Source organism: Aristolochia californica, unplaced genomic scaffold (genome assembly GCF_029961685.1).
Source record: "Aristolochia californica isolate CCGP_79_NKW_82.1479 unplaced genomic scaffold, dmAriCali1.0.hap1 SCAF_4, whole genome shotgun sequence".
NCBI classification, from domain to species: domain Eukaryota; kingdom Viridiplantae; phylum Streptophyta; class Magnoliopsida; order Piperales; family Aristolochiaceae; genus Aristolochia; species Aristolochia californica.
The window spans coordinates 41852702-41876385 of NW_027182103.1; the positions used below are offsets into that span (position 1 = coordinate 41852702).

The 23684-nt window shown below is 39.8% G+C and overlaps 2 protein-coding genes and 2 pseudogenes across 3 annotated transcripts; 3 read left to right on the plus strand and 1 right to left on the minus strand.

Annotated features, from left to right (window-relative positions):
• The first annotated feature begins 636 nt into the window (after positions 1–636).
• On the plus strand, positions 637–2125 carry LOC137963357 (UPF0481 protein At3g47200-like). Its single transcript, XM_068810489.1, has 2 exons — positions 637–1194; positions 1343–2125. Exons 1-2 carry the CDS (start codon positions 637–639, stop codon positions 2123–2125), a joined length of 1341 nt encoding a protein of 446 aa, XP_068666590.1.
• A 429-nt stretch (positions 2126–2554) lies between these two features.
• LOC137961923 (E3 ubiquitin-protein ligase RGLG2-like) lies at positions 2555–10345 on the minus strand. Of its 2 annotated transcripts, none has more exons than XM_068808563.1 (12): positions 10218–10345; positions 9391–9693; positions 5598–5682; positions 5359–5499; positions 5157–5270; positions 4675–4772; positions 4154–4233; positions 3979–4084; positions 3570–3697; positions 3196–3376; positions 2973–3029; positions 2555–2876 (listed from the first exon to the last, which is right to left on the minus strand). In XM_068808563.1, exons 2-12 carry the CDS (start codon positions 9652–9654, stop codon positions 2796–2798), a joined length of 1335 nt encoding a protein of 444 aa, XP_068664664.1. In that variant the 5' UTR covers positions 9655–9693; positions 10218–10345; the 3' UTR covers positions 2555–2795. The 2 variants fall into 2 exon arrangements, with proteins under 2 accessions (XP_068664664.1, XP_068664665.1); XM_068808564.1 differs by lacking the exon at positions 10218–10345 and adding an exon at positions 9914–10172.
• A 2311-nt stretch (positions 10346–12656) lies between these two features.
• On the plus strand, positions 12657–16801 carry LOC137963358 (cytochrome P450 71A1-like; annotated as a pseudogene).
• Positions 16802–17248: 447 nt separating this feature from the next.
• LOC137962172 (cytochrome P450 71A1-like) lies at positions 17249–23648 on the plus strand (annotated as a pseudogene).
• The last annotated feature ends 36 nt before the right edge of the window (positions 23649–23684 follow it).

Genomic DNA, 23684 nt, shown 5'->3' on the forward strand with positions numbered 1-23684 from the left:
GATGCAAGCTAACAATATTTGCATGGCAAAGTGCAGGCCAGTTTTTGTTGTTGCAGTTCTCAATTTATAGCAGTCATCTCTTTCGGTCAAAAGAAATAAAGATCAAAGGAAATATTCGTTCCCCTTCCCTTTTTTCTACTGCACACAGATGTTGGGTTTAGGATTCCGCTCGGTGTTGCATGAAGGTAAAACTGATTCAAACGGCCCCATTTCTTCTCACAATCCCAACATCAACAAGAGTCCTACTGTCAAATCCCCCCAAATATTTTCTCGAAATCATTTTAAAAGAAGTTGTGTAAGTAAAGAACTACTCGAAAAAAAAGTTAAAATTAGGTTCAGAAGTTAGGACTATCGAAAATTATTAATAGAAGTTTCAGAGGTCGTCGTTCCGCTGCTTGCAGCATAAGACTGAAATAGTAAGGTTTAGAGTAGGTCTGGCTGCTTCCTGCTTTAGCGGGAGAAACGTGTTCTTATCTCTTTTACTTTGTGATCCTCTTTAGTAAAAGAACTTCCTTGTGAACATGAAACTGAGATTAGATGCATTTGGTGTCATCATTCTTCCCATTTAAAAAGAAAGAAGAAACAAACAAAGGGTTCATACTTCCATACACGCAGAGCATCGTTGATCTCCTAGCAATGGCGAGCTGGGTCTCTGAGATCGAGAATCATCTCGCGTCCAGAAACGGATCAGACGAAGTGGAGCATTTGAACAAGCACTCGATACACAGAGTACCCTCATTCATATGTGACCTGAACAAAAACGCCTATCAGCCACAGCTCGTGTCCTTTGGTCCATACTATCATGGTGCCGAGGATTTGAAGCCAATGGAGGAGCATAAAAGAAGGGCGCTCTACACCTTCCTCAAGAGATCCAACAAAACCATTAGCGATTATGTGAAGGAGATTGAGTGTGTGGTTGAGGAGTTGATGGAGTGTTACGAAGAACTCGACAAGTCGTGGGAAGACAGGGACAGATTCTTGCAGCTGATGATCACAGATGGGTGTTTCCTTCACGAGATCCTACGCGTGGGAACGGGATGCAGTGATGGGTATCACCGCAAGGACCCCATTTTCAGCTCACATGGAATGCTCTTCAACATGCCTTATTTCAGGCGGGATATTTTATTGATCGAAAACCAGCTTCCTTTGCGGCTTCTGCTCAAGTTGGTTGCTATTCAAACTGGGGAAGAAGAGGTTAGATCCTCAGTTTTTTAAGGGATAACTGAGAATATATAACCTACGTTGATTCATTTTCAATTAGTTTCTTTGATCTATTCGATTCATTTTCAATTAGTTTATTTGATCTATTCATCTTCTTCTGCAATGTCATGCATGGGTGCAGAGTGAGGATTTGAAAATCCGAATGAATACCAAGATACTGAAATTTTTCAGCCGCGAAATGCCATACCCTCCTGTAGTGCATTGCCTTCACGTTCTGGACTTGTACAGAACGAACATGATCCAGGTGCCGCTGCCTCCCGGATCAGGAGTCCCCAAGGGCGTGGGGATTCCTATCAATCAGTCGTCGTTCAGAAGTTATCCGTCCCAGACCTACTCCAACTCGCTCGGGATCATTCGATCAGCGACGGAGCTACATGAAGCTGGAGTCCGCTTCAAGAAGAGCAAAACCGACAGCCTCATGGACATCACCTTCCGCAACGGGGTGCTTCGTCTCCCTCCGATCTCCGTCAACGACGCGACGGAGTGCACCCTTCTCAACCTCATGGCCCTGGAGCGGCTTCACAACGGGACAGGCTATCAGATAACCTCTTACGTCTTCTTCATGGACAATATCCTCGATTCGCCCAAAGACGTGAACCTCCTCAGATACAGAGGCATCCTGAAGAGGGCGCTGGGAAGCGACGAAGCTCTCTCGAAGCTCTTCAACAGACTGTCCAAGGACATAGCGCCAGATATCGACCCCAACTTTCCATTGGTGATGATTCATCAAGTCCTGAACAGGTACTGCAAGAACAGTTGGAACAAGTGGAGAGCGAATCTCAGGCACAACTACCTCTTTAATCCCTGGGTAACGTCGTCGGTCGCCGCAGCCGTTCTTCTGCTGCTCCTCGGCATATCTCAGACCGTATACACTATCCTTGGTTACCACAAGCCACCAGGCTGATGCAAATGGACTGTTTCTCATTTCCCGAAAGCTGTAAGATATTTACAATATTGTTTTTGGATTCCATGGGGTTGTCCATGATTTCTATATTGCAGGGGTTTCAGATGTCTGCAAAACGAGGAAGATCTGTAGGAGTACAGGTCAGAATGGCAATAAAAAGTTTCTAATTTAATCAGAGCAGTATGAACTTTGAAGATTCATGCATGGGCATGTAAGGGAGAAAATAGAACCACCAGGATCCAGCAAGTTCCTAGTGTCACCTTTACCCTGCTTTACAGGGCTTAAATTTGCCAGTTTCATGGACTATCATCGTATGATAAAGATGGATAAAACCTATTTACATGTAAAGATAAAATAATAATACTGCTAATTCCATGGAGAGAATTGGAGACTACGATGGTGAAAATAAGTTGAGAAAACGAACTCAGATGATAAAACACATTTCACCTAGGAACAAGTCTACAGTCATGAATTTTTACAAGAATTTGGGGAACAGGAAGAATATACAGACGAATCCATTTGCAGCATTTCGGATACACTCATTTTCTCGATCCACAAGCATTAAAAGAATTTTATAATTTTGAGTAAGGACCCAAGAAGAATGAAAAAAAAAAAAAAAAACAAGCAATCCGTGCACCGGAAGTCTGCCATGATCGGATCGGTCAAGGTCTCAATAGAGTTTTATTCTTGTCACTATAGGACTTCTGCAGATGGGGCACAATTGGAGGTCCGGCCCACACTCAGAGCATGTCTGTACAACAAACAAGTTACAAATGCTTAATATTTCTCCAAAAACCAACTTCTCAGAAAAAAAAAACAAAAAAAAAAAAAAGAGTGCAACGAGTACCTGATGCCCACACCCAAAAGCCATATCTTTGGGGTTAGAAAGGCAGATGGGGCAATCCTGCATGAATGATTAAAGGTAATGAGGGTCAGTCCAACTGACAAATAGCAGTAACGACAAGTAAAAGAACTAGATACCCGACCAAAAATGCTAAAAAGTGAAATAATATGCCAAAATCAAATTAAACTAGAAATAAGAATATAAGAACAAGACAGGAAAGAACAACCTGGTTATCCCTTGCAGAACTTGCAGGAGGAGCAGTGCCAGAAGGCATATATGGATTATAAGGAGGTGCACTTTTCTGGAAACTGCTCGATTGAGAAAACCTTTGAGTTGTTGAAGGTATTCCATTAGTTTTGAGTTGTGGGGGAAGAGGGACTCTCTCTGGAGATTCCCCTCTTGGACGACTGTTGGAAGTACTCAGAAAAATAAACACAAATAAGTATATGCTTCAAATGAGTTTAAAGTATGGGAAAAATATCCAGAAACTCTTTAACTTTTTTTCAGAAATGTATTCAGAAACTTGAGCCAATGGAAAAATAACTTCAAGGTAAAAATGAGACACATCAAAATACCCAGAAAATGGAGTACAGTATATACCCTAAGATCTTAAGTTCAATTGTTGCTTTATACTGTGAAGGAATTTCCATCAAGGCTGAAAGTGCAAACTCCGTCTCCTTCTTTAACTGGGGAACATTCTTTGACATGATCTCTGTGAAATTCACAAACTGCGCAGACAATACATTCCCTTCCATTAACTTTAATTCTAACAAAATGTCCCGACAATTGTGTTCTTTTATTTTGTTGAGAAAGCATAAAGTGAACCCAGTAAATTCCAGTTGCTAGGCATTTCCATCTGATCAGACATTTGCCACAAACAAAAACATACTTTCTACTATAATTGGACGGCCCTGGATCAAGGATCCAGGTCATCTTTGTTGACATGAAAAGCCTGAGATAGGCACCTGAGCTGATTATTAACTTGAGTTTGTAAAACATGAATTTGTACCTGAAAATTGTCAAATGCTCTAGATGGGATATTATCATCAAATTCCCTCATCATGTCCCAAGGGCCGTCCCCAACTCCAACTAATATGATTGAGAGCGGATAGTTACTGCAAGATTACAAAAAAAGTAAGGAGACTGTAATTACAGACAAATATTGATCAAGTAAAGCTACCAACCTAGCTTTCACAATTGCATCGATAGTGTCTTTCTCTTGGGGACTCAAATGACCAGGCGGTGTATCAATACTTCTTGTTACCTGGGTCATCAAGAGATGATAATAGAAGCATTAGTTTTAAAGAAATACATGGAAACGTGGGGATGTATGTGATTAGTGGTAGATTTCTTTTTCCTTTTTTAAATTTTGAACCTCATATAACCTGGTCAGACTCGAACCCAAGACCTCAACACTAGAAATCTTGCCATATGGCCACTAAAGCAAAGGGCCAATACATGCCGCTAGATATCTATCTCTACCATTCATGTATTGCAAAGCATTTTGTAGGGATGCATAAAAAATCGCCATAGAAGAATGGAGCTGAAACATTCATCAACCCAATACATATTTATTAAGTAATAATATCTGTTTGACTGCTAAACCAATCTTGAGTGTTTGTTGGTGACATAGAATCAGAACTGCTGTCATGAAGATGATGAGAAACAAAATCCAAGACATGATTCAAAGAAAACAAAAAAACACCTGTCCATCTGCAATTATTAATAGAACATGGTATTGTCCACCACTTTGTTCTACTATTGTTATAGCCATTTCAACCATAGGAGCAAACGATGTAGGTCCTGCAACAGACAAATATCCATCAAAAGTGATAATTACTTAAGTAGAAATACTGTAAGCCATAGAATAACAGAATGCCAAACACTAATTGCTAATTTAAAAAGAAAGTTTAACGAAAATAATAATAATAATAATAATAATAATGATGATGATAAAAACAATAATAATGAAAATAAAAATCAACGACAATAATAATTAAATTTTTTTTTAAAAAGAACAATAATAATGAAAATAATAATCAACAACAATAATAATAACAATAATAATCGCAACAACAACAACAACAAAATTAATAACAAATATCTCCAAAAGAATAATAATAGTAGTACTTTATCAAAATAATAATAATAATAATAGTAGGTAACAGAACAAGCTGAGGAGAAAACCTGCTAGCCGGAGTTGTGGGACAATTTCTCTATATCGTGCCAGAGCTTCCTCAAAACCATTACAGGACCGCTCATCATGGTAAAAACTGAAGACATCTTTATCATGTGTATATGCTGACACAGAAAAAAGTTACTGTTTAGAATTTAGCCAAAACAATAACCCAGAACATATTTATAGTCTGTCTACTAGATAATAACCTACCATCTCCAAAACCAAAACAAGGGATCAAATTATCCTCATCAAAAGCAGATAAAGTTCTTCCTATAATAGAGATTGCTTGTTCATAAGGGTTCTGATGCTCTCCAATGTGATGCAAGCTCCGGTTGTTAAATGATCTTTTACCTGATTTTAAGAACATCAACAAACATTTAACAAGGTCAACAGAATAAAAGTTAATTGCCACAAAAATAGAGTGGGATCTCTATCAATTGATGGCTAACCTGTCCATTCATTGCTCTTTGTGAAATCAATACCGACGATCAGGTTTGAAGACTCGAGCCCAGCATCGGCGAGTGCCTGTGTTACCTGTTGAAGCAATGAGTTATTCTTACGATCTCACTATCAGCCAAAAGCTGGGACGTAGAATTATTCATCAAATCTATGTTTCAGAAACATCATAGCACTGTATATACTTTATATATAAAATAAAAAGACTCTAGAGATGAGAAAAAACAAGTAAACTTAATGTCAAAAACCCAAGTTAGAAACAGTCACCCTATCAATCAATATTGAGACTAAACAATCCCTCTGTACTTTGGTATAATATGACAACTACCAGGTAGACAACCCTATGACAAATCCCAGACAACTTGACACCCTTTCTGTCCTGAAACTTAAAGCATAAAATCAGTAGCACAGCCACCAAATCAGGCAACTAATAATCCTGATAGAGCAGGTACTTACAGTCCATCAGGAGAAATTTTGAATTTTTACCTGAAAACAAGCAGCAATTTTGACTTATATTTCTTTAGAGAAATAATTAGTTAATTTTTTTAAACAAAAGGACAACATCAATTTTTTTAAGCATAAGGACAACCTAGGAAACAAACCATACCTACTACCACACCCACTAATGAAACTGAAAGCAACAATAGAGACTCAAGCGCCCCTATGGAATTTGGCCCCCAGAATGAAAGGCCGGCTTAGTTAGTCAAAGAACTTCAATCAGAAAAACATAAAATGAAGAATCCTGGTCATGCATGGTGGAGCTTGCTTAATTAATGCCTGGGGATCAATAACAGCAAATAAGTGAAACCGTTCAAAGGTAATAAAAAATGATAATTTCATAATGGAATGTCCAGGGAATGGGACGCAGTAGGAAACAAGCTGTGATCAGAAGTACCCTTCTTGATAGCAAGGCCAAAGTCATGATTCACCAGGAAACCAAGACGCAATGTATGTTTGAAGCCATTGTTAAGGACCTATGGTGCTGCTAATCATTGGAGTAGCACACGGTCAACGCTTCTGGGCATTTTGGTTGTATCCTTGTCATGTGTGATAGTTGTTCTATGAATGTCCTAGACATTGCAGAAGGAGAATTCTTCATAAGTATAAAGCTGAATGCTTGTGACTCAGGGAATAGATGGTGTTTGGCCGGTGTCTATGGTCCGACACAATACCAACAACGAGCTCCATTCTGGGAGGAGCTATCAAAGTCTATCCAAAAGTGGAACCCGTCATGGTCCCCTTCAACAAAGAGACATCCTCCCCCTGCCCTCTAAAAAAAAAAAAAATCTAGGTTTGCTGCTCTTGTTGGCAGCAATGAGCTTGAAGAGATAGCCCTTTCAAGCAAGGACTTTACCTAGAGCAACAATTAAAGAAATATTGTCCTATCCAAACTAGATAGATATCTTGCCACATCCCACTAGTTTAGACTATATGAAGATGTTACAAGGAAGGTGTAAGGTACCTAGCCAATTGGCCAAAAGCTCTAGGGCTGATAAAATGTGGAAAACTAAGCCCTTAAACCTATCACACACTAGGATAGCCCAACCCGGTGCCCATACCCCCCAATTGGGCTCCACTAGACCATAATAGTCTACTATGCTTCTGAGTCGACGTCTACGGTGACCCACTCTATGACGGCTCCAACTTTGGATCAAGTCGCCCTTTTCACCTTTGTGAAGGCTTTCACCCTCGCACTAGGTAGCCCTATTCATAGGTCGCCCCCTCTAAGATTCTAACATGTGACATGGTGCCTGCTCTGATACCAAATGTTAGATACCTAACCATTACATCAAAAGTTCCAAAGTTGATGGTACACTAAAAGCTAAGCCCTTAAACCTATCCACACTAGGTTGGCGCAACCCAGCACCCATACTCAAGTTAGGCCCCACAGGAAGATAAGAATCCACCAAGCTTTTATGTCGACGTCCACAGTAGCTCACTCTATGCAGTTCCTACTCTAAACAACGTAGCCCATTTCACCTTTGTGACGGTTTTCACTTTGGCACCAGGTAACCCTTTTCATAGGTGGCACCCTCCAGGATTCTGAATAATTAAGAATTTCCTACTTGAAGTAGGAATTTCCTAATCAATAGAATAGAAAAAAAGCATAAATAGGGTGAAGGTAAAATCAGCCAAGCCAAATCCTTCAAAAATTCACTTTCTATATTTCCTCTCTCTCCCTAGACGTGCTCTCTCCTTTTTCCCACAGCCCTCTCTCTAGTCTCTTTTTCTACATGTCCCCTGAACCTAAATTTCTTCCCTTATCTCTTCTTTCCTTAAGAGCATAATCCCTTTCTCTCTTCTCTAACCTTCTCAAAAACAGGTAACAAAATTGTTATCCATCCGGGTGAAACAGGTAACAGAACAAAGGTATGGTAAATGGAACGGGTAAAGGAACAATTGGAAGCTTATTGCCCAAATCCCCTCCTCCCACTGAATGGAAAATGCATCTTGGATGCCCCTCCTACCACTATGATTAAATTAAACTTTAATTGTGCCCTTGGCATTCCAAGGGCACTTGGCTTTGATGAAGTTTTTTCGACCATCTAATGGTACAACTCACTCTTCCTATTCAGGCCCCCTTGAGATAAATGACTCCACAATGGCTGAGCTACAAGCACTCCGATACTGCCTCATCATCTTCCATGACTCCTTTAGTGGCAGGATTTGGATTCAAGGGGATTCTAATGTTGTTATTGGCTAGTGTTCTAAGCCCCGCTAAACCCCCATGGAGTCATTGATAGGCTTTCCATGAGATGATGGATATTGTTATTTCTTGTAGTTGTTATTGGAGTCATGTTCCAAGATCAGCTAATTATCTAACTAACTCTCTTGCTAAACATGGCCTCCCTCCAATCTCTTGTTGTAATGAAGAATCCTGATTGCTAGTTTTGTATTTTTTGCCCTTTGGGCCTTTGAAATAAAAACTCAACTTCTCAACAAAAAAATTAAGCATAACTACCAAAAGTTTCTACTTCTATTATTATTAACTTGTAACATGATATTAAAGCAAATTTCGTGCTTTTTGCTGAAACTAGTTTGTTAATTCTCCAACCAGTTACCAACACACTAACATGTACACTGGACGGTATTGCACTTCCAATAATCTGTGGCAGGAACCTCGTTTTTAAAATTCAAAATTAAGTTGCTCTAATTCAAAAATATGGCTGCTGCTCTTTTCTAAATTAGTCCACCTATAATCATCAATTCTGTTCACTCCTTCATGGTCATAGACAGAGTAAGCAACAAGATAATCCCAGTACTCAGAGTCCATTAGAGGAAATTTTGAATTTTTTGCCTGAAAACAAGGGTTAATTTGACTTATAAGTTATTTGTTTTGATAAATTATCAGCAATATTTTTCAAAAAAAAAGGATAGCAATAAATTTTTTGAGCTTTAACCACCAAAAATTTCTGTTTCTCTTATCATTAACTTTTACAATTTGTTAGGAATGGATTATTTTCCTCTTCTGGAAGCTAGTTATAAATTTGACACTTCCAAAGACTCCGTATTCCATTCTGAAGTCGCTTGCTCTAAAAGTTGCGTCAAGTCCTTCTCGTCCACTAAACCAAACCAGAATTTTCTATGAGATGTAGATGAATTATGACAGATAATAGTGGGAGAGAAGGCAGGAGAAAGGATTGGAATCAACTTTTCCAAGAAAGGCCATAAACGAGAGCTCTCTCCAATTATTTAAATAAAGTTCGGGAGAAAATAACCTATTCAATTAAAATAACCCAAACAATTTAACAAGAAAAAAAAAAGTAAAGGAAAAAAACACCGAACCTGATCCAAGGAATTGTAATTATCAGCAATCCTGGAATACCTCCTGTCCAGATGGCGAGTTGGTTGGACATTTGGAGGAGGATAACCTTGAGGTGGTTGAGATGCATAACTCTGAGAAGAAGGATAAGAAGACTGCGAGTAATTTTGGTCCCAGGAATCACCGTAGTTCTGAGACGAAGAATGTGGAGATTGGGCGTAGCTTTGGCCACAAGACGAAGCAGATCTCGAGAAACTCTTGCGCCTCTTCGAACTTCCAGTCCCCATCAACACTTAAAATTTATTTGATTCAATACTGTTCAACCTCTATACACCACAAACGAGATCCAACAATCCAACAAATCAGAAACAAGCGGACTGGTTGCAAAACAAAACTCCAGCAAAAAAAAAAACCAACCGGAAACATATATACAGCTTCCATATTAGACTTGGCAACGCCCAACGACAATTCAAATTTCAAAGGAGAAACATTCCAAAGTTAGCCGACTTAAAAAGAAGTTTCGCCAAACCTATACAAAACACCGACCTACAAGACTTTTAAATCTTCCACCAAATGCGGCTTCGAAACAAGTTGTCAAATGTAATATGAAGACCGAACAGCGCATAAAGATAAGAACAAAAAGTGAACACGCGACCCTTCAAAAAAAATAAGAGAGAGAGGGAGGGTGGGGAACTGGTGAGAAGAAATGCAGTCAAAAACAACTTCCCATATGAACTCCAACCAACCAGCCAGAAATCCAACTTCTCCGAAACTCCCAGCTCTTACATCAAGAAGAAAGAAAATTCTTTAAAAACCCAAATATCCAGGCCGCGGTTAGGGTTTCTCTTACCAAGATCGATAAAGAAGGAAAGCTGCATTATCTCCATAGAACCGCGGCAAGAGCATGGAAACCAACTGGAGAGAGTTGTCGCTTGCCAGTTGCCATCTCTCAGCGGTAAAGCTCGCAAAAAAAAAAAAGCAGAAAAAAGTGGGATAGCTTTTTTCAGAAGTTTATAAAGGCAGAATCGCGGAAACTTCCGCCAGAGAAAAGTGGAATCCAACTCCACGATCAGGATATATGAGATGCGCCTTAATTCGTTCCGGAGTTTCGGATGTGGACAGGAGAGGGATCAGACCCGGCCCCGATTCCGGTTCGGACTCTTATCCTGTTTTTCTGAAAGTCATTGACTCTGTGCGTCATAACTTTGTATTCACTGGACCTTTGCTAGAAACCGTTTTCGGTTTTCACCCACTCGTGGAAGGAGCGGAGAAGTTTCTGTAGGCAGAGTCTCACCGAAGTCGATCGGGAATTGGTGTCGGTCGGGAGTCGGAAGTCGAGCGCAAGGGGTATCACATGCCGCTTGTCGCATCTGTTACAAGGAGATGCTCACGGTAAGGAAAGGACGAAGGGTGGGCCCGCAGGTAGCTAGGTGGTAGGCCCCTTACTCTTTTAAAAAGGACCGCTACTTGACCTTTATGTCGTACGTAATGTTATCTCATTTCAAAATGGTCTACCAATATTTTACAATGTGTGGAACCTTATATCAAAGGTGGTACAATCAAATAAATTGAGGTATATGTATTTAATTTGGGATGGCAATCGGTGACAAATTAATGGAATATGTAGGGGGTGGGGGGTAATCGATTTTTTTCAATTATTTTAAATTTATTTATCACTTATTTTATTTAAAAGGGTAAAGGGTATTTTTAGTATCCATTTGTTTAATTGATTTTATCCACATAATAGGTATACAAATATAAATATAGGTATTTACTTACTTGAGTAAAGATTTTAAAAATATTTTTTAAAACACAGACGGGTAGAATAATAAAAATAAATAACCAGATAAAATCGCCACCCCTACGTGTCGATCATTATATTTTAATTATACTACTCTAATTAATTTTAAAAACTAGACAAAAAATTAAAAAAAAGTGTGGGTAGAACAATCCCAACCTAAATGATTGCCTACTCTATAAATTATATTACTTGAAATTTTGGGTTGAGGGAAGGAAAGAGTATTATAATCACATTTCATTTTCCACTAATCAATCCATGGTTAGGATAATATTAGATCTAAATGGCATTCATATGTCATAAAACCATGTTCTCATACCTTTTGATTGCATATTCCAAAACCTATCTCTTTTCTTTCTCTTATCTTCACTCAAAAAGTAACATTGAGCTCCCACTAAAGATTAAGTAAGCTTGCATAATAATTTTAAACCACTTGTCATCATGGTACACAAGAATGTGCCCCTATCCTTTTTTTAGCTAATAGGATACCTATCACTAATTAAAACACAGGGGGAGGAGGCTTTTTGTTTTGAAGTTAATTAAAATAATTTACTTATTAGAAATAATTTATTCTAAGTTACTTATTAAATAAATTTATTTATTAGAAAAAATGCCTTTGATCTTTTTTCTTGCATTTTGACATCATTGAAATAATAGGTAGTTATAATATTTTGATTAAAATAGAAAAAAAGTATTTTTATTATTAGTAAAAAAAATAAGGTTAAAATAAGAGGTTGCATATCAAGAGTCATTTTAGTGCTCCTTGGTCTATTTTTTTCTACAATTTCTTGTTAAAGCAATAGGAACTTATTTTCCATGACATTTGTTTCTTATACTTTCTAGTTGGCACAGGCACACCCTTGATGCCAAATTTTAACTCTCTTACTTGGGCTTGTGTGTTTGTACTTTTCAATGTATTCTTATTTATTACATATTAGTTTTAAACGAAGGTTCAATGCAAACACAACTAATTCCACAAAGAGCACACTTGACTTACATTGGTTTACAAGCCAACCTTAGGTTCTTTATCTACTCTCAAAGCGTTTGCACTTTGGAGTTAACTCTACTTTGTCAAAAGCCAAACAGACATATATCTCAAGAAGACCACAAGGGCCAATTACGACTATGCCCAAAAAGGGATTTTTAAAATAACCTAGTTATACTAGCCTAAACCCTTGAGGGCTCAAGGATTTTCGACAACTTATTAGGGCACACCAGCTAGACCCACAAGGGATTTTTGACAACTTATTAGGGCACACTAGCCTAGATCCACAAGGAATTTCAGCACCTCAATCTCAACTACAAATAGTATTCTCAATGAATTGAGTTGAGAGTTGGTCTTACCTCACAAGGCTTGATGACTTCTAGTGACCATACCATCGCGCACTTTGTCGGTGAGTGTCATTTTCCATTTTATCCATCATTCGCAAATGTCTGAAGGCACGATGATGGGCATTGGAGCAAATTACATTTACGAGTCCTCCAGGAAAAATGTTTCCTCTCCTGATCGCAGTCACTTCTCTCTTCATCCCTTTCCTACTCTACTTTGCTCTCAAACCCAAAAGCGCGCAACACAAACTACCGTCCTCTCCGACCAAACTTCCGATCATTGGGAACCTGCATCAACTGGGCTCTCTCTCTCACCGGTCTCTCCGTGCACTCTCCCTGAGGTATGGTCCGCTCATGTTCTTGCACTTGGGGAGCTCTCTGTTAATCGGGTGTCTTGAATCCGATTACCCGACCGACCGGATTACCAGTTCAGATCCGCGTCGGGACTCGATTAAGTCACTTAATCGGGAAATCAGTTTTCGGGAGGTTCCGTCGAGCCATTTGGGGATTTCGTTATGGAGAAAGGGGTTTTTCGTGAAAGAGGGTTTCGCCGAGGGATTAATCGAGAAATCGATTTTGTAATCAAGCTCGGAGCCGCAAAGCTTCAACCCCTTTTCGATTTGAGTGGAATCATCGTCGTCTCTACCCGTGGAGTAGGTTGTTGTCGAACCACGTAACTCTGTGTCTCCCCTCTTTACTTTGCGGTTTGATTTACTGTTTATGCATCTTTAAGATTTCTCAGTTTATTATATACTTCGTAGTTGGATATTCTCTTGATTATATGCTCGGATTTAGTCTCTCTTTTAACAAATTGGTATCAGAGCGGGGTTTTCCGGCACCGACGCCGGATTTGCGGTTGTCTCTTTCTGTTTCCGCTGACGGGAAGAGAGTTCTCTGTCCTGAGCTTCCGTTTGGTGGTTTTCTGGAAGTGCCGAAAGGGGAAGAAAAAAAAAATTTAGGGCACTGTTTGGTGGTTTGTGTAAGTGCCGAGGAGAAGATTTTTTTTTTTTGGGGGGGGGGCCACTGTTCGGTGTTGGATTCTAGAAGTGAAAAAAAAAAAGAGAGACTTTGTTTAACAGAGAGGTCCAGAGAGAAAATTTAAGCATCTGAGCATTTTTTTGTGATCGAGGGTATTTTGGTAATTATGACTCCGAAGTATACAGTAGAGAAATTTGATGGGCAAATGATTTTCAGTTTGTGGTACGTGAAAATGCGTGCCTTATTAGTACAACAAGGTTTCCATAGAGCATTAAATGGAAATGATAAGTTTCCAGCTACGATGTCAGAAGAAGACATGGAGGATCTTGACATCAAAACTTTTAGTTTCATTCAGTTGTGTTTGGCTGATGAGGTTTTGCGAGAAGCTGCAGATGAGATGACAACAGCTGGTTTGTGGCTGAAGTTGGAGAGTATTTATATGACTAAATCTCTCACGAACAGGTTGTATTTGAAGCAACGCCTTTACACTCTTCGGATGAAGGAATGTACATCTCTCAAAGAACATCTTAACGAGTTCAATAAGATTGTTATGGATTTGAGAAATATAGATGTTACCATTGAAGATGAGGATCAAGCACTGATTGTGTTGTGCTCTCTACCCCCATCCTATGAGCACTTTGTTACGACTATGCTCCATGGGCACGATACCATCTATATGGAGGATGTTAAGGCATTTTTATACTCTAACGAGTTGAGGAAGAATGTGTCTACTAGCGAGAGCGAGGAGCAAACAGATGGTCTGTTTGTTCGAGGGCGAACAAAGGAAAAGGATTCTGGAGGCAGTGGCCATTCTAGGCCGAAGTCAAAGGGGAAATGGGGCAAGTGCTATTATTGTCATCAACCGGGTCATTTTGCAAGAGATTGTCCAAAACTCAAAGAGAAGGAGAAAAAAGAAAAAAAGGAAGAGGTTGTTGGGGTTGCTGAAGATCATTTTGATGGTTCAAAATATGTTCTCACAGTTGAGTGCTACACACTCACAGGATGAGTGGATACTTGATTTGGGCTGCTCCTACCACATGTGTCCTATCAAGGATTTTTTCTGCGACATATCAGTCGGTAGACGGTGGTACAGTTTTGATTGGGATTTTTTGCCCTGTAAAACTGTTTGGGATTGGAACGGTTCAAATCAAGATGTATGGCGGTATAGTGAGGATTTTGAAGAAGTTCGGCATGTACCAAATTTGAAGAAAAAATATGTTTTCTCTAGGTTCTTTTGATTCCATTGGCTACAGATATACAACTGAAGGTGGAGTTTTTTGGGGGTCTGTATAGGTACACCGATTGTGATGAAAAGGAAAAGGTTGGAAACTTTTATGTACTTCAGGGCAATACAGTCATTAGTACTGCAACAGTTTCCTCATCTTCAAATTGATATTGACATGACTCATCTGTGGAATATTCGATTAGGTATATCAGTGAGCAGGTGGAGTTTGACGGTGATAAGTACGGCTATGCCGACATGGTAGCTTGTGCATTGCCTGTGGCAGAGACCGTTTAGTTTCCAGAGCCCTCTAACTACCGTGAAGTTGTCACGGGTAGTGATGCTGCTCAATTCAGATGCCCTAAGAGGCAAGGTAGAGATGGCGATAGACAGGTTCAGTTTTTCAGAGAGGAGTAATCGAATTCAAGCCAAGGTGGAGATTTGTTAATCGGGTGTCTTGAATCCGATTACCCGACCCGACCCAGTTCGGATTTGCGTCGGGACCCGATTAAGAGATTTAATCGAAAATCTCTCTGTCGGGAGGTTTTGAGGTTGAGACAATGAGAATTTGGGGTTTTCGTCGGGAAGAAAAAGGGGTTTCGTCGAGGGAAGATCAAAGTTTGATTTTGTATGCTCAAAGCCGCAAAGCTTCACCCCCCTCCGATTTTAGTGGATTTTTGTCTCTTCCCGTGGATGTAGGCTGTCACCGAACCACGTAAGATCGTTGCCTCTTTTGCTATCGTGTTGATTTACTGATTTTATGCATCTATTTCGATTTCTCTATTGATTATACACTTCGTAGTTGATATTCTCGTTTTATTATGCTCGGATTTGGGTGTCTGTTTTAACACTCTCCCGTTCTTGTTGTATCGTCTGAAGAAACTGCTCGAGAGATCATGAAAACCCATGGTCTTGTGTTCTCGGATAGGCGTTCATCCATCGTTTCTGATCAACTCTTTTACTGAGGCAAGGATGTGGCTTTCGCCCCCTATGTCGAATATTGGCGGCAGGTTTGTCACAAATCAACCGTCCCAACCTTTCTTCTAGTTTTCCACCCACTTCATCTTACCCTTGTTGTCTGTGGTAGGTGAAGAAGATATCTGTTCTCCATCTCTTGAGCACTAAAAGGGTGGAATCCTTTCGGGCAATTAGGGAAGAAGAAGTGGCATACATGGTAGAGCAGATCTCCCAAGCCTCTGGCCCCCTAAACTTGAGTGAACTCTTGGTTTCTACCACCAACAATATGGTGAGTAGAATCACTCTTGGAAAGAAGTACTATGAAGAAAAACAGAGCGATGGAATTGACTTTCATCATCTTTTAGCAGAGTTCTTGATCCTCTTGGGCACTATCCACATCGGTGACATCTTCCCTTCCCATGCCTGGATTGGAAGATTAACTGGTCTTGATGCAAGATTGAAGAAGAATTTTCAACAGTGGGATGATGAAAGCAATTGTTCTTTCGGAACATGGAACCCAAGATTTTGCTTCATTCCGTATTTTGCGTAGGACAATTTATGTGCAGGGACGGACACGACGTATAAAGCAATTGAGTCGACACTGGTCGAGCTCATTAAGCATTCCACAACCATGAAGAAAGTGCAAGGAGAGATCAGAAGAACTGCCCGAGGAAAATCAATAGTTTCAGAAGATGGTATTGGCAAAATGCGATATCTGAAATGCGTGATCAAGGAGGCTTTAAGGCTGCCCCCACCAGTCCCACTGCTGGTTCAACGGAAAAGCACCCAAGATGTCAAAGTGCTGGGATTTGATATACCCGCGAAGGCAAAGGTTATGCTGAATGCTTGGGCAATTGGGAGGGACCCCAAATCATGGACCGACCCGGATAAGTTTTTGCCAGAGAGATTCATCGACTCCGAAGTGGATTTCAGAGGACAGGATTTTAAGCTGATCCCTTTTGGAGCAGGTCGAAGGGGTTGCCCCGGTATTTCCTTCGCTATTGCCACCGTCGGGCTGGTGCTGGCCAACGTATTGCATAATTTTGATTGGGAGTTGCCTGGAGAGGCCTTGGACATGAGCGAGGTCTCTGGGATCAATGTCCAACTGAAATCTCCTCTTCTTCTACTCCCTAAACCTCACGAATCGTAGTGATATTAGGGCTTTCCAGTACAGAAATGGTTGGAGTTGGAGGTGAATTTGAAATAAAGATTCTGCACAAATAATGCTTGATTAATGTCTGAGCGAAACCTTCTGCAGATAATGCATATAGAATGTTTGCTTCCAGTACTTCATCCAAGTTTGAATGAATTTAATAATCGTAGGTCAACTTTCATCAACCTGACGACAATCATTGTGTACTAAACTAATAAAATATCAGCACAGCACCGTCTGAGGACGGTTGCATCCGAGGATCTCTCTCTGATTTTACTGGATTTGAAAGAACATATTAAATGAGAGAAAGTAGAGATGCTGGTGTAAAATGATGCAATCCACTGATTCAAGTCGGAACCGGCACTATCTTCCATACGCAGTTTATATTGACTGGACTGTCTACCATTCCCATTGTTTAAAATTCTAATCTGACCACCTTTTCATATTACGACGGAAGAAAACAAGTCCCATTTTCAGGTGAATTGAAATGAGTGGAACAAGATTTAAAAAACGAGCGCTCCACCGAAATCTGTAGGCACTCTGTTTCATGTCAGGAAGAACTAACCCATTTTCCCATAAACAAAATCGATGCCTCTCCTGCTGATCTCTCTTCTATTCCTCTTCCTCTTGTACCTTCTCTGCAAACCCAAGTCAGAGAAATGTAATCAGTTGCCTTCTCCGGCCAGGCTTCCGATTATAGGCAACTTGCACCAGCTAGGGCCCCTGCCGCAGCGCTCCCTCGAGGCTCTCTCTCGGAAACATGGTCCGCTTATGCTCGTATATTTCGGAAGCACACCCACACTTGTGGCCTCCGACAATGATTCGGCTCAGGAAGTACTAAAAACCCACGATCGAGTTTTCTCAAATAGGCCATCTTTGATCATACCCGATTATATATTTTACAAAGGCAAGGATATTATCTTCGCCAAATACGGAGAGTACTGGCGGCAGGTGTGGCTTTAATCACCAATTTGTTGTTCCCCTTTCTGTTTTGGATTTTAATTTTTTTGGTTTTTACCAGAATAAATTTTTGTTGGCAGGTGAAGAAGATTTGCATTCTCCAGCTCTTTAGTGCAAAGCAAGTAGAGTCATTTCGATCCGTGAGGGAGGAAGAAGTGTTCCTTCTGTTAGAGAACATCTACCAGTCTTCTGGTCCTGTTAATTTAAGCAAAATTTTCAGATCCACCACCAACAATATAGTGAGCAGAGTTGCCCTAGGTAAGAAGTACTACGAAGAAAAGCAGAGTCATGGCCAGGAATTTATGCAGCTGCTGGAGGAGCTCATGGATCTAATGGGCGGGTTCCACATCGGGGACATTTTCCCTTCCCTTGCGTGGGTCGGCAAATTGACCGGCCTTGACGCGAGATTGAAGAGAAACTCCCAAGGCTGGGATGATTTTCTTGAGCAAGTGATAGAAGACCATTTAACCAGGAGGAGAGATGCAGTTGAAGAAAACAGACGCGATTTTGTGGACGTTCTGCTTGACATTCAGAAGAGCGGTGAGCTGGGTTTTCAATTCGAACAAGATCACATGAAAGCACTCATCCTCGTATGTATCTTTTCCGTTAACATCAACTAAATCAAAGCATTTTCACTGAGACCTGTCTCACGGATTTCTTCACGCAGGACATGTTTGTCGCCGGAACTGACACAACTTACACGGTCTTGGAATGGGCAATGGCAGAGCTCATCAGACACCCCCGAACAATGAAGAAGGTGCAGAAAGAAGTGAGGACGATATCCCAAGGGAAACCAAAAGTCCCAGAAACGGATCTGCCCCTAATGCCGTACCTGAAATCGGTAATCAAGGAGACTCTGAGGCTGCATCCACCAGTCCCACTATTAGTCCCTCGAGAGGTGACTCAGGACGTCAAAATAGGGGATTTTCGAGTACCAGCGAAAACAAGGGTGATGGTTAACGCCTGGGCCATCGGAAGGAATCCTAAATTGTGGGAAAATCCAGAGGAATTCAGCCCAGAGAGGTTCATGAATACTAGCAGCATTGATCTGAAAAACCACTATTTCCGATTTATCCCTTTCGGCGCAGGCCTGAGGAGTTGTCCTGGTGGTCTTTTTGCGCTCACCACCGTCGAGCTTGTAATGGCCAATCTTTTGAACAGTTTCGAGTGGGATTTGCGGCGCGGGGAGGCGAGGGAAGAGTTAGAGATGGCTGAAACATGTGGGATGACATTGCGGAAGAAATCTCCACTTTATGTTGTTGCCAGACCCTTTTCACAGAATGTGTAAGGCGAGCTTGGCTAGGCTAAATTAACCAAAATTTGACCGATGTATGACTAAAAATTTTCTATTATGATCGGTTTGTAGGAGGTTTCCCCTAAGTTTAAACTAAAGACGTCCCCGCGGAGAGGAGAGGAGGGTTAAAAAATAAACTCAGGTTGAGGAGAAGAGGGTTGGGTTGGTCAGCTTTTATTTAGGCTGCGTTGGCTTTATTATTAGAAAACGTAGCCACTTACTGCTCGAGACTTTCCTCGCGGTTGTGTTAGGGTTTCCTGCCGAACGAATCTCTATTTTCGTCGGCAATTTCTCTTTTTCTTTTCTTCGTTGTCTAGCCAGAGTGAGTGATCATGGAGATGGAATGCGTGACGGAGTTTCCTCACACGCACATGGATCGGCGTCCCAAAAAAAGGCCCAGGTTAGCGTGGGATGTGCCGCAGGCTACCAAGGTATCTGGTTGGCCCTTTGATTTTTTTCTTTATAGTAAGATTTAGTTTAGTTTTTCTTTTGGGCGGGGGAGGATAGATCTGGTGCAGTTTTAGGTAGATCCGTCTGGTGTTGGGTGGATATGACGACGGCTGTTTTTTTTCCGCTTATTTCGTTTGTTCAATCGATGTGTTTTTTGTCATTAAGGTGGATCTGGTAAGGATCTGAGAGATGGATTGGTTGAATTCGTTGTCTTTGATTGATTCATGTTGTCTTTGATTCCTTTGTTCATTTGCTTTTCATGACTCTTTTACCCACTTGGTTTTAAGTTTCTGATGTTTATGCAATATCATTTACCTTCAAGCAAAATTTCATTGGTTGCTTAGGTAGCATTTTTCTTCTGTGGATTTGATTTTCAATACGGGAAAAATTTAATAATTTACAGCCATTTTTCTACTCGACAACGGTGGTTATATTTCATTCCATTGGCGAGTGTTGTTTGATTTGATTATGTTTTATTTTCCAGGGCAGAAAGATATGGTAAACGTACTTTTAGATGTTCTTATTTTTTATTAAATTTTTTTCCTTCTAATTACGGAACTTAAATCTTCAGTTATCTATAGTTTAAGCTGTTTGGTTGGGAATTAGCTGGAATATATGTTTGAAGGATACTGTTGAGGGGAAAATGCATTATCATTATCTTTGTTAAGTGGAACTATGAATGATGGCTGTGTGTAGGCTCAGCCAGGAATAATTTGTGGGCAAGAGGTTGGGAATGTGACAAGCCATGCATCTTCCGGGGCACCCTCAGACCATACTTGTTCTTCTCTATATGTAAAAGGAGTCACTCGTAATGGTTCTCCCCCTTGGCGAGATGATGACAAAGATGGCCATTACATGTTTGCACTGGGAGAGAATTTAACTCCACGCTGTAATTACACTTAATCACCATAATGATTCTATTCACCTTTTAGTGTTTGTTTGTGCTTGTTTGTTAGCTTAACCGAGCTTGAAAAATCTGTTCTGTTTCTCAAGATTTAATGTTGTTGATATTATTAAAGGGCATGTAATACTACTCCTTAAGGATGGACAGTATTAACTATAACCGTTTTATATGGTATCTTTACAGTTTTTAACTCTTTCTCATCTATTTGTATGAATTTATCAAATGATCTCTCAGGACATTTATTGCTAATTATTTGTCTTTTTGTCTCAAAAAATCCGTTATACTTTTTTTTCTTTCATTTTTTTGTATTTTGGTATTTACTGCTTCTTTTTCTTTTGTCTTTTTGCCATTTCTTTTTTAAAAGATGACAGTCTTGCTTTTTTAGTGACACAAAATTTGCTTTTTCCTGTTTTTCCTGTTAGATTCCAATCCAGTCTACTAAACATCTATTTTCTTGCTTTAAAAAATTGCATTTTTCTGTTTTTCATGTTAGGTTTCAAACGTTGCTTTTTGGTGTTCTACTAAACATCTATTTTTCTTTGTATGCTTTTAACATATTATGGAGGTTTCTTATGAGTATTAAACTGTTGTAGTTGAGTCTAAGCTTTGTAAAAGAACTCCTTTTTCTAAATGGTGCTTGTGTTAAAAGTGGAACAATGGCTCTGTACGTTGTTGAAATTATTCTCTCTCATCTTCTCATGTTGTTTCTTACCTCTTTTTGCAGATAGAATCCACAGCAAGATGGGTGAAGGCAAGTTCTGACCAGCTATTATTTTTATTGAAACTATTTAGTTTGATATCTGACATTAGTGGCTGGCTTCCTTTCTTATTCTTATTTTATATTTGCATCATATTCTTTTATACTTTGCTAATAACTATGTCTGGTTTGCTGGTTCCTATTGTTTTTTTTTCAGGAACCTTTGGTCAAGTCCTAGAGTGCTGGGATAGGGACAGAAAAGAAATGGTAGCCATCAAAATAGTTCGTGGCATTAAGAAATATAGGGAGCTGCAATGATCGAGATTGATGTGCTCCAACAGCTTGGGAGGCATGACAAGAATGGAAGTTGGTATGTATTGTATACCCCCACAGTACTTGATCTGCGTATTGTAAGTAGGAGTACTCTTTTTAGCGCATTCTACTAGGTCTAAAACTGGACATTGTGTAAGTGGGTGTGTTCCTTTGCAGTTGTGTGCAAATACGAAACTGGTTTGACTATCGTAACCATATCTGTATTGTAAGTATATATGATTGAATTTGCAATGGCTTGCTTTCCCCAATTTTAATACTTTGGGGGTTAAAACTTGTTCGGTGGATGTAAATGGTCTTAACAGGTATTTGAGAAGCTTGGGCCAAGCTTATACGATCTTCTACGGAAAAACAGTTACCGTTCATTTCAAATTGATCTAGTCCGTGAGCTTGGCAGACAACTTTTGGAATGTGTAGCATGTGTGTAGACATTACTTCTTCTGAGCACTTCTATTTTTCTGCATGAGAGGATCGATTCTCTCTCTCTCTCTCTCTCTCTCTCTCTCTCTCTATATATATATATATATATATATATATATAGATATATTTGGTCTTGCCATCTTTCTGGAACTTGTTGAGTGTTTGATGACAATCATCAGTTTTTATACTTTGGGAGGAAGAAATCTTTGCCATTGTGGACAACATTTTCATTTTAGTACAGAGCGGTTTAATTTGTTATGTTCCTATTCTTTACGATTTCTTATTCCTGTTATGTGTTATATCCTTGCAGTTATGCATGAGTTACGCCTCATTCATACAGATTTGAAACCAGAGAACATACTTCTTGTTTCTTCAGAATACATAAAAGTTTCTGACTATAAGGTATTGTTTCTTTTCTTGATTTCCTTCATCTGTTTATATTAAAGTTTTTTTAATGTGGTTTTTGGACTTTACCATTTCTCTTTTTTTTGCTCTTTTAGTGTTAACATTCTCCAGACTTTTAAATTTTTATATATTTTTCTAGTTATTAAACATACTCTTTTCTCATGGCATCCTGATTTTGTTAACAGTACTCTTCTCGATCCCCAAAGGATGCATGTTATTACAAAAGGTTGCCTAAATCAAGTGCAATCAAAGTGATTGATTTTGGTAGCACTGCTAATGAGGAACAGGATCACAGCTACATTGTTTCAACACGGCATTATCGAGCGCCTGGGGTCATTCTTGGTGCGTTATCTTTTGCAGTTTAGCTGATAGATGATTTTTGTTCACTCTTCATGTGCCCTTTTTATGTTCAAGGTTGACGTTTCATTTCTGGCATATAGGCTTAGGGTGGAGTTACCCGTGTGATGTATGGAGTGTGGGGTGTATTCTGGTGGAGCTTTGCTTGGTAATGTCTTATCTTTGTTAAGTGGAATTTTGAATTTGTTTGACCTTGTGGTAATTGCAAGAATGTTTTCGTAACGTCTTCATGTTTTTTTCATTTAACCAGGGAGAAGCTCTCTTTCAGACCCATGAAAATGTAGAGCATTGGCTATGATGGAGAGGGTATTAGGCCCAATTCCGCAGCACATGTTGAAACGAGTGGAGTAAGTTTTCAAAGCCTTTCCCAAACAAGGGTGAGAAATGATTTTTTATTGTTTATGCTTTTTATTTCTTTTTATTGCAGCCGGCATGCTGAGAAGTACATTCGAAGGGGTAGGTTGGACTGGCCCGAAGGTGCAACGTCGAGAGAGAGTATCAAAGCTGTTTTGAAGTTACCGAGGCTGCAGGTATGTTTTATTAGATTTTGTCGAGCTCACCTAGCTCATACATTGAAAGAGTTGATTTTTGCCGTTTTATTAATTAGTGCTTCAAGTGCTTCAAAGCTGAATAATGATATGTATGGGTTTTTGGTTTGGCAGAATCTTGTGATGCAGCATGTGGATCACTCAGCAGGTGACCTTATTGATCTGCTGCAGGGTCTGTTGAAATATGATCCATCCGATCGATTTACTGCTCGAGAAGCTCTCAGACATCCTTTCTTTACGAGGGATCGGTCATAAATGCTTTGTGATGAAGTTGGGTCTTCTGTATATTTCCAATTGGTTGGCTGGGTGCAAGGCTCGTTCTAGCCGAACCTGACGAAAAGAGAAATTTAAAGAGATAAAAGTTGTGGGGGCTGATCCCACTGCCCATTGTAATATTATCTTCATGGCAAGATCTTTTTCGCTAACCGTCTCTTATTAACCCTTAGAAAGAGAAAAAAAAAGTGCGTTTTTTTCTTTTATTTGGCTGTCCATGGAAAATAAGAGAAAAGAAAATT

Coding starts and splice junctions, on each gene's coding strand:
- LOC137963357 (XM_068810489.1), top strand. CDS start 637: ATGGCGAGCTGGGTCTCTGAGATCGAGAATCATCTCGCGTCCAGAAAC. Junction 1,195..1,342: donor TTCAAACTGGGGAAGAAGAG/GTTAGATCCTCA, acceptor GCATGGGTGCAG/AGTGAGGATTTGAAAATCCG.
- LOC137961923 (XM_068808563.1), bottom strand. CDS start 9,654: ATGGGGACTGGAAGTTCGAAGAGGCGCAAGAGTTTCTCGAGATCTGCT. Junction 5,683..9,390: donor ATTACAATTCCTTGGATCAG/GTTCGGTGTTTT, acceptor TTGCTTCAACAG/GTAACACAGGCACTCGCCGA. Junction 3,030..3,195: donor GTTCTGCAAGGGATAACCAG/GTTGTTCTTTCC, acceptor TCATTCATGCAG/GATTGCCCCATCTGCCTTTC.